Source organism: Typopeltis vanoorti, chromosome 16 (assembly GCF_054136105.1).
Source record: "Typopeltis vanoorti isolate ZY-2024b chromosome 16, IOZ_Tvanoo_1.0, whole genome shotgun sequence".
Classification (NCBI taxonomy): domain Eukaryota; kingdom Metazoa; phylum Arthropoda; class Arachnida; order Uropygi; family Thelyphonidae; genus Typopeltis; species Typopeltis vanoorti.
Window position 1 is genome coordinate 66,720,584 of NC_143564.1, and position 17,498 is coordinate 66,738,081.

Here is a 17,498-nt window from a genome sequence, read left to right on the forward strand (position 1 = left end):
TATAGAGGTATAAGTTTTACAGTGGCTACACTGTAATTCAGACAGCCAGTCAGGTTGAATTCCAGATGATTGGACTAGATCTCTCATAGTACCATTCTATAAAAAAAAAGAGAATAAAGCTGAATGTGAGAATTACAGAGGAATTTCTCTGCTACGTGTTCCAGCTAAGATTCATGCAAAGAATAGAAATTGAGAAACTCGAAGAACAAGCTGGGTTCAGGCCAAATAGAGGTTGTCGAGATCAGATTTTCACTTTAAGACAAATAGCTCAGAAATCATGAGAATATGACAATGATCTGTACTTAAGTTTTGTAGATCTGAAAAAGGCATATGACAAGGTGCCAGAGAAAAACTTTTCAAAACTAGTTATATGGAGGGAATGGAACATTATACAGAGCACTACATAGTCTTATATTTAAGATATCAGTCAGCAGTTAGAATTGAATGAAATACAGGAATATGGTTTGATTATGTAAAATCAGGGGTATAAACACATGTAGTTCACGTCTTCAGTACTCACTAACTAAATTGAATAACAGCTGTAACAAATTTGGCATGAAAATCAGCAATATAAAGTCCAAAACTATGAAAATAGCTAGGAGCATAAAAAACTTCAGCTGCATTCTGAATGAAGATTCTACAGAACAAGTAAAATATTTCAGTTATTTAGGCACAGTTTTCAGTGAAGATGGTAGGTTAAATCTGGAAATAGACGACAGAATAAGCAAAGCTGGTATGATGGGTAGCCAGCTGAATAAATTTATATGGAATAGGAAAGAAATTAGTTAGCGTTCAAACAGTTTCAACTAGAGACCACATATGTGGGGGTTCTGAGAAAAATTAGGAGAGTGAACTGATGGCATCAGTGGCAGAATCATTTTAAAATGAAGATATTAGAAAGGAACTTGACATTATTAGCATTCAAGAATGAGTCAACAGAGCTAATCTGAGATGGTATGGCCACTTAAATAGAATGGGTGAAGAAGGGTCAGCAAAACAGGTGTTTGATGCCAAGATGGCAGGAAAGAGACCCAGAGGAAGACCAAGATCTAGGTGGATTAATTTGGTCAGAAGTGCCTTGGAAGCATGAAATGTTATGTATGACAATACTGGAGTGCTCACATGTAGTAGATTGATTTGGAATAAAATTGTTAATAGGAGATTAATAATAATATAAACTTAATCATGTAGTGCTGTCATTGTAACCTGAACACCCCCCCTGGGGGTATATATGAGGAAACTGATGTAAATGTCTTGAATAAAGAACACTGCAGCAATTTAGTAAAAGTACTGCATGTTGACTCATTTTCTGCATTAATTAGTTTATTATTGTATTGTTTTTAATCTGATTTATAGTGCTGGATTACTCATCAGTTGGATTAGGTGATGAGTAATCCTCTTCACAATTGCACTGCAGTCATTTTGTTCTGGTCATCTGTCCAGTGATCTAGAATAGTCCAAAATTTAACCTAGGATGATTTTGAATAATGTTAGTTTGTGGTTCTAATCCATAATACATTAAACATCAGTTTAACTGTATCTAATTTCTACTTTATTATGTAGGAGGGAATGCACACACGTGCTCTTAATTATTTCATATTCATATGTGTGCATGATATGAACTGAAGGTTGCTACCATTTTGCATTAGACAGCATGTTTTTACCCTTTTCCGCTGTCATTACTGAGCTACCTTCATTGGGCTACACACTTCTGTATCATCATATGTGCACAGTGTACCTTTCCTCTCTGTAGATCTCAATGTTCCTCTTATTGAATAGCAATTTGATAATCATGTTGGTAAAAGTAATTCATATCTGTATGTGAACTAGTTTATTGGTCTTTTTATCTGATATCGTGTTCTAATTTTTCTGTAGTTAAAGGTCAAGTATCCTTCTAGCAATTAAGACAGGCATTTTAGCTTAAATGTTTCTTCCCTCAATGCTGAAAGGATAAACGTGGTACCTTCTGTTTGTTCCCATAAAGTGTTGATTTCTGTATTAGTATTCTGAAAGATGGGAGAAAAGAGGCACATGAAAAGCTGTTTGAATTTAGAAAGTTTATTTTTGCATGCGATAATGAGCAAAAGAGATTTTCTGCAATGCATTATGTTATAATTATTCTGTGCTGTGTGATTTTAATCAATAACACATGCAAGAGGACTTCAAAAGCTCAGTGGGTGGTGATGTCATTTAGTAAAAAGTATACTTAGTTCGAATTTCATCCAGGATGCTAGGAATACTGGCAAGACGCTTAACTAGGTTTTCGGTGCCCTTGACAAATTAGTTATCAAGAGCCCCCCCCCCCCCACTTCTTTTTTTTTTTTAATTAAACATAGATTTAATTTTAAAAAAAAGCAAGGTGGGGGTCCTTCACAATGTGACAATTTCAATAATTGTCACATTGTGAAGTAAAAATACGTGAGTTATTTTTCTGAGTTCAGGATCCCCATACACAATGTAACTATCCTGTATGCTAACCAAACAGCAGCTTGCATCCGACTCCATAATTTTTTTTTTTATCGAGTGGATGCAAAAGTTAAAACCATAACCACTGTTTATCTACGTTTTCCTTATTAGAAATTTACTGTTGTTAGTGAATAATTTGTCAAAGGAAGAAAAATTCTGTGCAATAAATAGCTTGCTAAGCAAAAGATTTGTCATTAAAGCCTTTTTAAATCTCTACCTTTTCCAATGAATTATTTTTATTTTTCATTCATTCATCCCTTTTTGCAATTATATAAACCATATATATGCAATTATATATAAGACATCATCTGACTAGAGACAACACATCATCAGAAGAACTATCCATTCTTCTGATGAAATTAAACATTTTGGTAAATGATTGTGAATACCTTCTCACTGCAGACCAGAAGAAATATACAAAGATAATCAAAGCAGGCTCTAAAAAATCACAGTGAGTAATTTTCAAAAATTATTGGGAAAGCAAAAATTCATCTAAAATTACATAATTTATATTTAAAATTAATACATGTATTTTTTTATGTCATGCCATCCACAAAATGTTATGAACTTATAGTAGGTGGGAAATGAATTTCCTCATCTGGTGTGAGCTCCACTTATTTGGAGGCCTGAACTGGCTTGAAGTTCCATGTTTGATCTCCAGAGCAGAATTTCTGGAGTATGCAAAAAATAGATTAAAAAAAAAATATATATATATATATATATATATATATATATATATATATATATATATGATGATAAAGCTTTAATGACTGTTACTGAGAGATAAAAAGATGACAAGATATATTTAAAAAGATACTACTAGTTTACTAGTTTCGTTGAATAGATCAACATCCTCAGGTATCACAATCAAAGAAATATATAAAAAAATTACAGACTTAAAATTGTAATAACAGAACAAGTATAAAAAGACAGTAGCATGTTTGAAAAACAAATGCGAGTATGAATTCCAAACAAACGTATACTACGCGCTGTCGCGAGTGCGCCAGTACTGAACAGAAGCAACGTGAGCATCAGAGAGATTGTAACTCAAGCTGTTGTTGATATGAGAGGAATCTAGAGAAATTTTCCTGGATTCGACAATCTTTCTTTCGAGTTCATCGTAGCACACATGGATGTTAGAAGTTTGAGTCCAGTTTACACTGTGTTGGTGGTCTTCGTCTGAGTTAGCTGAAAAGAGAACATGGCTAGAGAGAGCACTAGCTCTAGTCCTGTTATAGGAGATATCTCTATGGTGTTCATCCAAACGTAGAAGGATGGATTTGGCAGTCTGCCCATAGTATGGCTTTCCACAATCACACAAAATCTTGTACACTCCTGGAAATTGAGTAGGAAGATGTTTCTGTTTATGTTTGCAAAGTAATGAACAAAGTTTTGGAAGCGTAGTGAAGCAAGTTTTGAAGTTAAATTTCTTGAGAATCTTGGCCAGTTTTGGTGAGAGAGAGCTGATGTAAGGCAAGGAGATGATGGCTCTTGGGGAAGAGGGATCGTCAGAAGTAGTTGAGTGCCTGGGGGAAAGAAATTTGTCAATTTTCTTTGGAGAGAAACCATTGCTAATAGAAGTTTTTTTAAGAAGGAGTTCATTTTCAATTTCTGTTTCTTCTGTAAGTAATGATTTGGCTCGGTGAGCTAAGGTGGAAATAATACCACATTTTTGTGGGGGATAGTGATGGGAGGAAGCATGAAGATATCTATTAGTATGAGTAGGCTTTCTAAAAATTGAGATTTTAATGCTCTCAGCACATCTGGTAAGTTTGAGGTCTAAAAAGGGAAGGCAGTCATCTGATTCCAGTTCGAAGGTGAAAGAGATTTTTTCATGGCACTTGTTTAGGTGGTCTAAAAATAAATAGAGGTTATTGACACCGTCTTCCCAGATGAGGAAAATATCATCAATACAGGTGTACCAGACTTTTGGTTTAAAGTGAAAGGAGTTAATAGCTTTTTCTTCAAAATCGTTGAGAAATATATCCGCGAGAATCGGAGAAAGAGTGGGCTGCCCATAGCCAGACCTGAGCTTTGTAAGTAGATCTTATTGTCATATTTGAAGTATCCTGACTTTATGCAATGGGAGAGAAGAGCAAAGAGTGTTTTTTGATAATTTGTTCTTGAGAAGATCGAGGGCTTCTTGAGCAGGTACATCTGTAAAGAGAGAAACAATATCAAAACTGGCCATTAAATCTGTTTTTTTAAGTTTGATGTCCTTGATTTTAGACCTCCACCTGACAACATTCCTTACTCTGAAAGGACAGCTATCAAGTCCTTGAAAGATAATAGTAACATAGTTATCCTTCTGCAGACAAAGGGAATGCAACTGTCATCTTAAATAAGTCTCATTACCATAATAAAATCTTGGAACTTTTAAATAGCGATACTTACTTAGAAATTGCTAGTGACCCTACGATGGAACTACACAATAGAACTAATAATTTATTAAAAACCACCTTAGAGTTACAAAGAAACATTCGGCTTTCTCTTAGGTCACTTCATCCCTTGATACCTCGACTATATGGTCTCCCCAAGACTCACAAAACTAACTGCCCACTCAGACCTATAGTTGAGGGCATACACTCTCCTACTTATAATATCTCCAAATATCTCGCGAGTTTTCTAAGAAATCTTTCTGGAATTTCCTCTTCACATATTAAAAACTCTGCAGATTTTGTTTCTAAAATCAACGACATCAAACTTAAAAAAACAGATTTAATGGCCAGTTTTGATATTGTTTCTCTCTTTACAAATGTACCTGCTCAAGAAGCCCTCGATCTTCTCAAGAACAAATTATCAAAAAAAACTCTTTGCTCTTCTCTCCCATTGCATAAAGTCAGGATACTTCAAATATGACAATAAGATCTACTTACAAAACTCAGGTCTGGCTATGGGCAGCCCACTCTCTCCGATTCTCACGGATATATTTCTCAACGATTTTGAAGAAAAAGCTATTAACTCCTTTCACTTTAAACCGAAAGACTGGTACCGCTATATTGATGATATTTTCCTCATCTGGGAAGACGGTGTCAATAACCTTATTTATTTTTAGACCACCTAAACAAGTGCCATGAAAAAATCTCCTTCACCTTCAAACTGGAATCAGATGACTGCCTTCCCTTTTTAGACCTCAAACTTACCAGATGTGCAGAGAGCATTAAAATCTTAATTTTTAGAAAGCCTACTCATACTGATAGATACCTTCATGCTTCCTCCCATCACTATCCCCCACAAAAATGTGGTATTATTTCCACCTTAGCTCACCGAGCCAAATCATTACTTACAAAAGAAACAGAAATTGAAAATGAACTCCTTTTTCTTAAAAAAACTTTTATTAACAACGGTTTCTCTCCAAAGAAAATTGACAAATTTCTTTCCCCCAGGCACTCAACTACTTCTGAAGATCCCTCTTCCCCAAGAGCCATCACCTCCTTGCCTTACATCAGCTCTCTCTCACCAAAACTGGCCAAGATTCTCAAGAAATTTAACTTCAAAACTTGGATACTACTCCAAAACTTCGTTCATTACTTTGCAAACATAAACAGAAACATATTCCTACTCAATTTCCAGGAGTGTACAAGATTTTGTGTGATTGTGGAAAGCCATACTATGGGCAGACTCCCAAATCCATCCTTCTACGTTTGGATGAACACCGTAGAGATATCTCCTATAACAGGACTAGAGCTAGCGCTCTCTCTAGCCACGTTCTCTTTTCAGCTAACTCAGACGAAGGCCACCAACACAGTGTAAACTGGACTCAAACTTCTAACATCCATGTGTGCTACGATGAACTCGAAAGAAAGATTGTCGAATCCAGGAAAATTTCTCTAGATTCCTCTCATATCAACAACAGCTTGAGTTACAATCTCTCTGATGCTCACGTTGCTTCTGTTCAGTACTGGCGCACTCGCGACAGCGCGTAGTATACGTTTGTTTGGAACTCATACTCGCATTTGTTTTTCAAACACGCTACTGTCTTTTTATACTGTTCTGTTATTTCAATTTTAAGTCTCTGTAATTTTTTTATATATTTCTTTGATTGTGATACCTGAGGATGTTGATCTATTCAACGAAACTAGTAAACTAGTAGTATCTTTTTAAATATATCTTGTCATCTTTTTATCTCTCGGTAACAGTCATTAAAGCTTTATCATAATATTCCAACCGAGTAAAAATGAATTTGTATACATATTGTATATATATATATATATACAAAAAAATATATAAAATTAATTAAAAAATAGAAAAATCCTTGGCCCACTCACACCACAAACTGTACTATAAGTTTGTAAATAACTTTTCAATGATGGGAGTGACAGAAAAGTGTGGGCTAAGGATTTCTTTTTAATTTTAATTATTTTCTACATTGTCCAGAAATTGCACTCTAAGACAAACTTCTTTCAAGCCACTTCAGGCCTCCATTAAAGTGGCATTAGTCTCACATCTCATATAGACAATCACAACCATCCATGCCCATGGAAGATTCTCTATAATAGGCTGCAGGAACATGTAGCTTGAACATGGCAGCTTTGAGCTGTACCATAGCATAAGAAGATAAAAATTGAATGTCAACAGTGCATGGAAAATGGCCTGGGATTCTTTGTGGGAAGTAGCATCAGACTGCATACACAGGGTCAGAAGGAAACCAAGCGGGAGTTAAATGCATAGCATCATTTAACTGAAAAAAAAAAAAAAGAGACAAACAAACAGGGTTATTAGTATGGTAAGACAAGCTAAATCAGATGAGAAAAATTAGCTAGGCTGGCCACAGATTTCCTAAAGATTTTTTTAACTATTTTTCTAACTCTTCTGTGTAAGAAGAGGAAGAATGATTACGGAATATCTGTAATTAGCATTAATGATAGGAAAGCAATAGGAGAAGAAGAAACAATGAGACACAAAGTAATCATACTGTAAAGTGGTACCATCCAAGTGAAGATACTCAATTAGCCAATGTGACAGAGGCTGATGTGAGCAAGGAGACAAATGAACTGGAGGTGCTTGTGTGAAATATCAATGTGGATACAGCAGTGAGATTGGATGGCATGACAGTTCCATTTGTTACTAGAATGTGCAATAGAATTGGAAATGTGCCCTGCCAAATCTATTTAATCTAAATCACAGCTCTGGCAAGATTCCAAGTGGAATGAGGGCAAAATCGTTCCATTACATAAAGGAGACTCCAAAGCAAAAGAAGCAATTAAAGACCAATATGAGTATTGTAGAGTAGTAGTTCAAATACAGAAAAAGTTCGTCAAAAGTAGAATGGGTGGATAGGAATATGATACTGTGATGAAAAGCATGGCTGTGGGAAAGGCAGGGCAGGCTTTCACACAGATCATTTGCTATCAAAGTCTTCTCTTCTTAATTCAGTAGATATTGGAAGTTTTTTCAGTTGGTTAGACTATAAATTATATACAGTCATACCCCGACTTACGCGAATCCGGAGTTACGCAGTTTCTTATATGTACGTATTCCCGTCCCTCTTCACACATCTAGTCTTATCTTTCTGGCGCCGGCTGCCTTCGCCAGTGTCGCACATGCTGTGAACAAGCACTGACGTGTTTCTTGCGGTCTCCATTCATACACAATTTTTATAGTCTACAAACCTTGTGAATGTTTAATGTTATGTTCTTGATAAAAATTTTATCACATAAAAAAGAATAATGTCGTCCAAAAGAAGCAAGTCCAATTCTTCTACAGATAACAAGAAAAGAAAAACATTGACTTTGGAAACAAAACTCAACATTATTAAGGATTTTGAAGGCGGAATGAAAATTTGTGAGCTAGCAAGAAGTTCGATCTACAGGAATCCACAGTAAAAACAATCATAAAAGAAAGGTTTACAGGTTTTGGAGGACATATATTCTAACTAGGAACGAATTGGAGCCACAGGGCAAGAAATAAAAAAATCATTGGCTTGCTATGAAGAAATTTTGCGTGACAAGAAAAAGACATTATGCCGTCAGACAATCTATTAGATTTTATGAAACATCGACATAACTTTCTTTCTTTTATGTACGATAAACTACAATTATGATTATATTTCTTAAAAAATATTGGTGTTTTTGTAAACCTTTGGTCCCAATTAACTAATATTTTGTATGTTTGTATATATAAATTACATGCAAAATTATACCCCGAGTTAAGCGAATTCAACTTGCGCGCTTTTCGTTGGTCCCACCTACTGCGTAACTTCGGGGTATGACTGTATTTAGTTTAATCCTTTATCCAAGTGTAAGCAAATAACGTTTGCGCCTGAAGTATCTTCAGGACTGGGGGCAACTCGTGGTAAAGGTGGTATAAGTTCTCATCACTTGCCTTAGTATCTCCCATAATGCAAAGCACATCTCCTTGAGGACATGTATAGTACTATGTATTAATGGAAGGGCCACTACCAAGACCAGTTTCAACCTTTATTGAGGTCTCATCAGTGGGAGCTAGATCCAGTGGTGGTGATGGGAGACACTTAGGCAAATGATGAGAATTTATACCATTACGAGTTTGACTGAGAATTTATACCATTTATACCTTTACGAGTTGCTCCAGTCCTGAAGATACTTCAGGTGCAAACTTTGTTTGCTTACACTTGGATAAAGGATTAAACTAAGTATATAATTTATAGTCTAAACCTCAAGGGCTCACTTTAGTGAGTACAGGCATGGCAAACCCAAGGTACCTGATGCTGGACTATGCCTTACTTCATGTAATATACATCTGTTATATTATTCTATAGACTGGTCCCTCCCCTTCTTTCTCCTCTCCTTGCTCCTTCCCCCTGATGCTATTAGAGTATTCGAGGGCTAGGGGATGAACCTTTCCTATCTTGCTAAGTCATTTCGTCTTATGCAGCCACCAAAGGAGGCAAGCTAGCCTCAATAGGTGCCAGTCCCAAGCCCGGATAAATGGCGAGGGTTGATGTCAAGAAGGGTATCCGGTCATAAAACGTCACTGTCAGCTCTAGCTATGATATGAGTCAAAGAGAAAATGATATAAGGGCCAGGGGGTACCCCTTAAGTGACGTGCAGCCACATCGCCCTACAGCAGCGAGAAGTGGAAGAGGGCGGGTGAAGTTAAAGAAGCGAGCCCAGCAGGTGGAGAGGATGTTTCGAGTGGGAACACTGAATGTTGGAAGCATGACTGGAAGGGGAAGAGAGGTGGCAAACATTTGTGGTGTGTGGCAGAATGAAGGGCGAAGTACTAGAAATGTGTAGAAGGAACGACAGGATCATGCGAATGAAATTGGGTCTGGGAGAAGAGCGGGTGGTCGTATTATGTGTATATGCCCCGCAAGTTGGCTGTACAGCAGAGGAGAAAGATGACTTCTGGAACGTGTTAGATGAAGAAATGAGGGAACTGGAAGAAAACGAGATGGTGATTGTCGGAGGAGACTTGAACACACATAGGGAGACAGAATAGAGATTGTGAAAGGGTGCATGGCGGCCACGGAATGGGAATGATGAGCCAGGAAGGAGAGAGGATTGTGGACTTTGCAGTAGTGTTTGATCTGGCAACTGTGAACTCGTTTTTCTACAAAAGGGATGAACATTTGATAACATTTAGGAGTGGTAACAACAGTTCACAAATTGATTATATTTTGACTAGAAGAAAACATCCTAAGGTTGTGAAAAATTGTAAAGTAATTCCAACAGATCAAGTGACACAGCAACACCAACTGCTGTGCGCAGACTTTAAAAGATCAAAGATAAGAACCTCTGGAAGCCATGGGATGAAGACAATTAAGTGGTTTTGCTTAAAAGAAGAGAGTGTGAGGAATCGTTTTAGGGAGAGGGTGTTAGAGAGGATTTTGGATGGACTGGAAAGTGTACAAGATTGGTGGAAACAATTCAAAAGTAATCTGAGCTGTGCAATTGAGGTGCTTGGTGAGACATCTAGAAAGATTAGAGAGCGGAAGGAGGGTTGGTGGTGGAATAATAATGTACAAGTGGCAGTGATAGCTAAGAGGAAGGGAAAGCAGAAGTGGGATGAGTCAAGAGTGGAAGAGGACAGAGAAGTGTACAGAGAGAGAAAGCAAGAAGCCAAGAGAGTTGTGGCACAGGCGAAGCCCATGGCATATCAAGATCTGTATGAGCAATTAGAAACAAAGGAAGGACAGAGAAAAATTTACCAACTAGCGAAATGTAGAAATAAAGCAGCAACGGACATCTTACATGTGAGGCAGGTCAAAGACACTTGAAGGAAGAGTATTATGGAGGGATGTGGACATAAGAAACAGATGGAGAATATACTTCGAGGGACTCCTGAATGAAGAAAATGCAAGGACTCACAGAGAAGATGGGCAGCCTTCTGAGGGGATGGTGCAGAACATCAGTAGAATGGAAGTGACGGAGGCCATGAAGAGGATGAGGAATGGAAAATCGGTGGGCCCCTGACAGGATTCCTGTGGAGGCATGGAAGGCACTGGGGGAAGAGGGAATTGACCTGCTGTGGGACCTGTTCATGAAAGTTTGCCAACAGGAAAATATACCCGAGGAATGGAGGGAGAGTACTCTTGTCCCCATCTACAAGGGTAAAGGGGATGCACAAGACTAAGAATTACAGAGGAATAAAATTGATATCCCACACAATGAAAATCCTAGAAAGGGTTCTTGATGGAAGATTGAGGAAGGAGGTGGAGACTGCAAAGGAACAATTTGTCTTCATGCCTGGTAGATCAACAATAGATGCTATCTTTGGGTTATGGCAGATGATGGAAAAGTTTCGAGAGAAACAACGGGAGCTACATCTGGCATTTATTGATCTGGAGAAAGCATACGATAGAGTGCCAAGGCAAGAAGTCTGGAGGTGTCTGAGGGAGAAGAAGGTACTGAAGAAATATATCAGGTTGGTGCGGGAGATGTACAAAAATGTGAAGACAAGAGTTCGGATCTATCTGGGTCAGACAGAAAGTTTTCAAGTAACAGTTGGCTTGCACCAAGGGTCAGCATTAAGTCTGTTTTTGTTTAATATTGTGATGGAGGTGGTGACAGAGGAGGTGAGAGAAGATGCACCTTGGACAATGTTGTATGCAGATGACATCTTGCTGTGTGCAGATTCAAGAGAAGAAGTGGGAACTAAACTGGAAAGATGGAGAAAAGTACTGGAAGAGAGAGGTATGAGACTGAGCAGAAGTAAGACAGAGTATATGTGTTGCACAGTAGGCGGCGGCCAGGAGACAGATCTGGAGCTGGAAGGAAATGTCATCAGGAAGGTGAGGGACTTTAGATACTTAGGTTCAACAGTGGAAGAAGATGGAGGAGCTGAGAAGGAAGTGGGATGCAGGATACAAGCAGGTTGGAGGAACTGGAGGGAGATGGCTGGAGTGTTATGTGATAAGAGGGTGCCAATCAATCTGAAAGGCAAAATCTATAGGACAGTAGTGAGGCCAGCTATGACGTATGCTATGGAAACTGTGGCCCTGAGGAAAAATAACATCGGCAGGATGGAAGTAGCAGAGATGAGAATGCTTAGGTCGTTGTGCGGTGTGACCAGAAAGGATCGTCTGAAAAATGACTATGTGAGGGGAACAGTGAAAGTTATGAACTTAGGAGCGAAGATACAGGAGGCAAGGTTGAGATGGTCTGGTCATGTGATGAGGAGGGAGGACAAATATGTGGGAAGAAGGGTCATGCAGATGGATGTGCAAGGAAGCAGGAAGTGTGGGCGGCCAAAGAAGAGATGGAGAAGCTGGTAGAAGAGGACTTAAGGATGAAGAACTTGGATGTGATGACAGCCCAAGACAGGAGGATGTGGAGGAGACTCATCATCAACAGTGACCCCACTTAAGTGGGAGAAGCTGCAGAAGAAGAAGATATAATTTATAGTCTAACCAAGTGAAAAAACTTCCAACATCTTTCTCTAATCCAGAGTAATTTAATAATAAGGTGTGATGCCTTTTGGCAACTCGTATATGTAAATATGACTTCTCTATTACTTCCACCTAGGTATCACCACTACTGAGTCTGGCTCCCACTGATGTGCTTTTGTGCAGAAGTGGTTCCTTTCATTGAGGTATGAGAGGCTCTGTTTGGGGTAAGTTTCTGCCTGTGGCCCCACTCTCGCTCTGAGTGAGGCCACTGCTGAGATTATGGCTGTCTGGTGGTGGAGTGAGCCTGCCACTGGGTAGAGCCAACGCTGAGAAGTTCTTCTTGGTGACGGGGCGAGTCTGTCACTGAGTGGAACAACACTAAGTTGCACGGTCCTTCAGTCACTCGTAGGTCTGGGGGATCATCTAATTTTTAGAGAGGTCTCTACTTGAACACACCTCAATAAAGGTCAAAACTGGTCTGGGTAGTGGCCCTTCCCTTAATGCATAGCATTATACATGTCTGCAAGGAGATGTGCTTTGCATTATGGGAGATACTAAGGCAAGTGATGAGAACCTTGTACCACCTTCACCACGAGTTGCCCCAATCCTGAAGATACTTCAGGCGCAAACTTTGTTTGCTTACTTGGATAAAGGATTAAACTAAATACATAAATCTTATTTCAGTAGTTGTCCTCTCATTCTTCTCGCTCACATACTGTATTTGTCACTACTTCTCATTTATTCCTACAAGCAGTACCATATATTTTACTTTCCCTTTTTCTTTTGGATTCTCAGTTGTGTTCATCACAACTTTAGTTTTCAATCCTAGAGAGAGCACAAAGTAGTGCTCCATCATCAAGTGCAAATTTAAAGAGCAAATCACATTACAATATCAGATCCTTTCTTACATTCTACTTGATTTACTTATTATTACTGACTTAACTTCCATATTTTGCTTTCTCTTATAATAGTAAATATATCACATACAATAAATAACTAAAAACTGCATTGATATACTAAGAATGCGCTAGTTGATCAAAGAAGACATTCAATAAACCATCTTACAGGAGCATTAACAATCCATCCTTACTAATAAAGCCTCCAATCAATTTATTATCAATATAAAAAAAAAAAATAGTAGCCACTGATGAGTGAGGAAGGTAGGGATGTGTTTGAAGTCATTTACTGAACAATAAATATTTTATCAATCTGTTTTGTGTGTGTGTGTGTTCTGCTTCTCCTTTCAAATGGAATTTGAATAAGGGAGTGTGAGAGTGAGGATAACTACAGAGAAATTTTAACTGTGATTAGATCAATTACTGGTGCAGTAGGGTACAATTTTGTTGTTCATAAATGAAATATGATATTTAAATTTACATAATTAGCATTTTTAAATTGGAGAAATTAGCATCTTCTGAAATTATATCATTTGCAAAAGTTGAACTTGACAGAAATTTATGCCAAGTTTCCTACTTGAAAGAAGAGGATAGTTTTTCAACTATAATCGATAAGAAATCTCAAAGACTGAGTTTCCTTGCATTTTATTTTTCTTTTCTTCAATAAAACATATAAAAAAGGGAAATTAAATAAGACTCGTTGAATTTTGCTAATATACACATAATGAAAAGTGAATTATTTTTTCTTTTAACATGAATTTTGATCTAAAAAAAATTTGATGCAGATTTCATAATTTCCGAAATTTTTACAGTGGTAAGGCTTAATAAAATTATTTGATTTACGGATTTCTCCAGAACTAAGAAAACTAAAATGCTTCTTCCGAGTTTCTAACATATTCTTTCTTTAGTCTCTCAAATTTATCAATGACATCCGAAATTGCAAACTCTCCATGCACCTTGTTGTCTCTTGTACGAACATTTACAGTACCCGAAGATTTTTCACGTTCTCCAACAACTGCAATAAAATTTTTGAAAGAAAATTAATACTGATAACAACATTTCTTTTACTCAAAATACTAATGCTTATACTATATAATGATTAGGTTTCACTGGCCTGACAGCTGTTTTGAACTGTTGGTTCTCATCAGAGACCAGGCAGAAACCTAAGAGGGCAAAAACTGTTCAATACCTGAGTAGTCCCATGTCAAAGAATTACATTCTTCATAAGTCCATTTTGGCAAGATTAGTAATATATATAATGATATTAAATGGTCATCGTTTTAAAGACACATATTTGAAACTTCTGTTTCAATTATGTGGCTTTAAAATGATGGCCAATTAATATCCTCATTATATACAGGCTCTATGTTTTGCTGTTATACTGCTTATACATTTCAAAGACAATGAGAAAAGGATAGCTAGAGAAATATTAATGTTACTCTAAAAATTTTTGTGAGTTGAGATCACTCCTCAAGAAAGACAAGAATTCGAATAGAATTTCTTTCTTCTTAGAATAGCACTGAAGTTATAACAAAAGTATCAATTATCTAATATTTTTGTATTCAAATTTCCATAACTACTACTAATATTCTTTCTCAAGTTTTCTGAAAAAATTACTATGTATTTTAAATGTTTACATCCATATCGTGGATAGCAAAAAAAAAAAAAAAAAATGCAAAGAAATATTTAGTTCAGTATAACATTGAAGTTAACTCAGTTCAAGTGTCATTTAATTATCTAAAACTTTTATATTCAAATTTCATAACTACTAGTAATATTCTTCTCAAATTTTCTGAAAAAAATTACATTCCTAGTGGCATTTGTTTTCAGCCAAAAACAATGAATAGAATGGAATGGAAATTGTTACTGCTAGATATGCATAAAATTCACCAGGTTTCAAATGATAAGCTTTGCCAGTGCTTGGTAATAAATAAACAATCTCCTAAGATGACTAATATTCTTGATGATATGGTTTCCTTTCTTTGATTGAAGTATTATAGGTAACACTCTTCCACTTCTCATACATAATTAAGTCTCTTGTTGTTAACTATTTTAATAAATGCATATTGCTTTCTCTATCAAGAATAAAATGAAATGGGTATGAATGCAACAATTACCAGGCATTTAATAGGAACATGCATTATAGACATAATACAATTATTTAAAAGAAAGGTTTTGCACATGTAAAAGAAACTAGAATTTTTTTAAATACTCCTATATATTTTGCTCAATATATCATGAGCATTATTCATGAAGAAATCAGAAAAACTGTTACAACATTTAAATTATAGACACAAAGTTATATACAGCATGTACACGTTTCCATGTGTACTGGTCAACTGTATGAGTAGGAGGAAATACTATTAAAGTTCCAGGGAAACAGGTATAGTTATGAAATTAAAAATATAAATAATCAATACCAATAATTTCTCAAAACTTAGAGATAGGCATACAGTCTCATTAAGATTATGAGGGTGGTATAAGACTTCACACAATTCAAGAAATATATGATCAAATATCAAATTTAAACCTATTGTAGTGCAACATCTTTGATCTCTAGTGAACTCTGTGTCTAGTGTCAAAAGCAAAAAAGCCAGGCCTGAACCTTCTGATGCCAGAAATCTTATATATTGGATTAATATATAATCTTGATGTTCCAGGATTCTAATCTCAGCATAATAAATAAGGATAAATTATCAACCCAGTCCTTGCGTGGTGTTTATCAAATATAATGTTCTTGTCATCTTTGAACAGAATAGCCATTCTACTAAGAACATAATATAAGAACATCAATATTATATAAAATTTCTGAGATCAGAAGGTTGAGACCATGCTTCTTATGCCATCAACACTAGACTTTTTTATCATTGGTTTTAAAACTTCCCATCTATCTTCATGTATTGTCTGCACTTGTTGCTACCTTTGCTACCACTTTAAATTGCATACTATCTCAGCCCTAAAAAAGTCTGTAGTCAAGCTTTCACCACTTTACCTTCAAGACACAATTATGTTAATTAATATCCTTCATTTTAAACCATATTAAATTCAACTGTTAAGTTTAGTCATTAAAAAAAGGTATGCTCCATTACCCAAAATAGTTTAGCTTTTTCTTTCGCATTGTAAACATTTTAGTAGCATCATGATTTTCAGTAATCTAACATATGAAATGTCATATTCAAATTATTACTGAAAGAAAGCTATAAGGGGTGCTTAAGGGACAAAGCTGTATAACTGAGAGGAGACCTCCACATCGCCTTTAAAGGAATGCAGAGAACTGATCAGGGCTTCTGACCTAATGTCCAATCCTCACCTTCTCGTGGTGCACCCTGTTGGGTATCTACTTGGATACTGAACGAAAGAGGATGGGCTGGCAATTTGGGATTTAGATGACCAAATTATATTTATTGGTTAAACCAAAATAAAAATGATGGTACGACATGACAAAATTTCATGCCAGCTGGGGCGCCGCCCGGTTAAACAAGGCCCCCGTTGTTTTCACCAGGGAACCAGGGCAAACAGCAAAAAGTCAGCTACTGGAACAAATCTGAAAACACACCCCAACTCAACATCACCAAAGTTAAAGATCGGTACTATCAACATAAGAAGCCTGAATGGCAAAGAAATGGAGCTAGCTGAGGAATTTGATAAGTACCAGATCGACATAATAGGGGTGACTGAAACAAAAAAGACAAAAACTGGTGAGATCTTTCTGAGCAATAAATACAAAATGTTATATTCAGGAGATGACAATCAAGGAAAAGAAAGAGTAGTCATAGTATTCAACACTAAATATGAGGCTAATCTTCTTGAATGGCAGTCAGTCTCAGGTAGAGTAATGTGGGCAAATATGAGAATGGGGAACTGGACAATCAGACTTATTTGTGCCTATGGTCCCACAGAAGGTTCTACTAAGGTAAGGGTAGGAATTTTTTGATACTTTAGAAAAAGCAACTGACACAATGAAAAAGGAAAAGTTGATCCTTGTTGGGGATCTAAATAGCAGAGTTGGAAATGATTGTGCGACATACAAAAATATTTTGGGAAAATTTGGAGAAAAGAGCAAAGCTAATAATAATGGCAAATATCTGTTGGATTTCTGCTCAGGACATGGACTGGTTATTACTAACACCATGTTCCAACATAAAAATGTGCACAAATTCACATGGAGAAAATAGGCAAGGAATAAGAAAAGTCTCATTTACTATGCTATTGTTGATAGTGATGTTTTCTCCCTGGTGCAGGACAACAGAGTGTACAGAGGATTTGAAATTGGAGGTGATCACTATTTAGTCTTGAGCTGGATAAAATTGAATTTCATATTGAAA

General features: G+C 36.7%; 1 protein-coding gene across 2 annotated transcripts in view; it reads right to left on the bottom strand.

The window, feature by feature from the left end:
- Positions 1–13,802: 13,802 nt before the first annotated feature.
- The window catches only part of LOC150098093 (threonine--tRNA ligase 1, cytoplasmic-like), a 178,555-nt gene continuing 174,859 nt past the window's right edge, over positions 13,803–17,498 (bottom strand). For both annotated transcript variants that reach the window (XM_090406532.1, XM_090406531.1), the window contains exon 19: positions 13,803–14,188. In XM_090406532.1, coding sequence (XP_090262658.1) covers positions 14,040–14,188 — 149 coding nt within the window. In that variant the 3' untranslated portion in view covers positions 13,803–14,039. The remainder of the gene's footprint in view (positions 14,189–17,498) is intronic.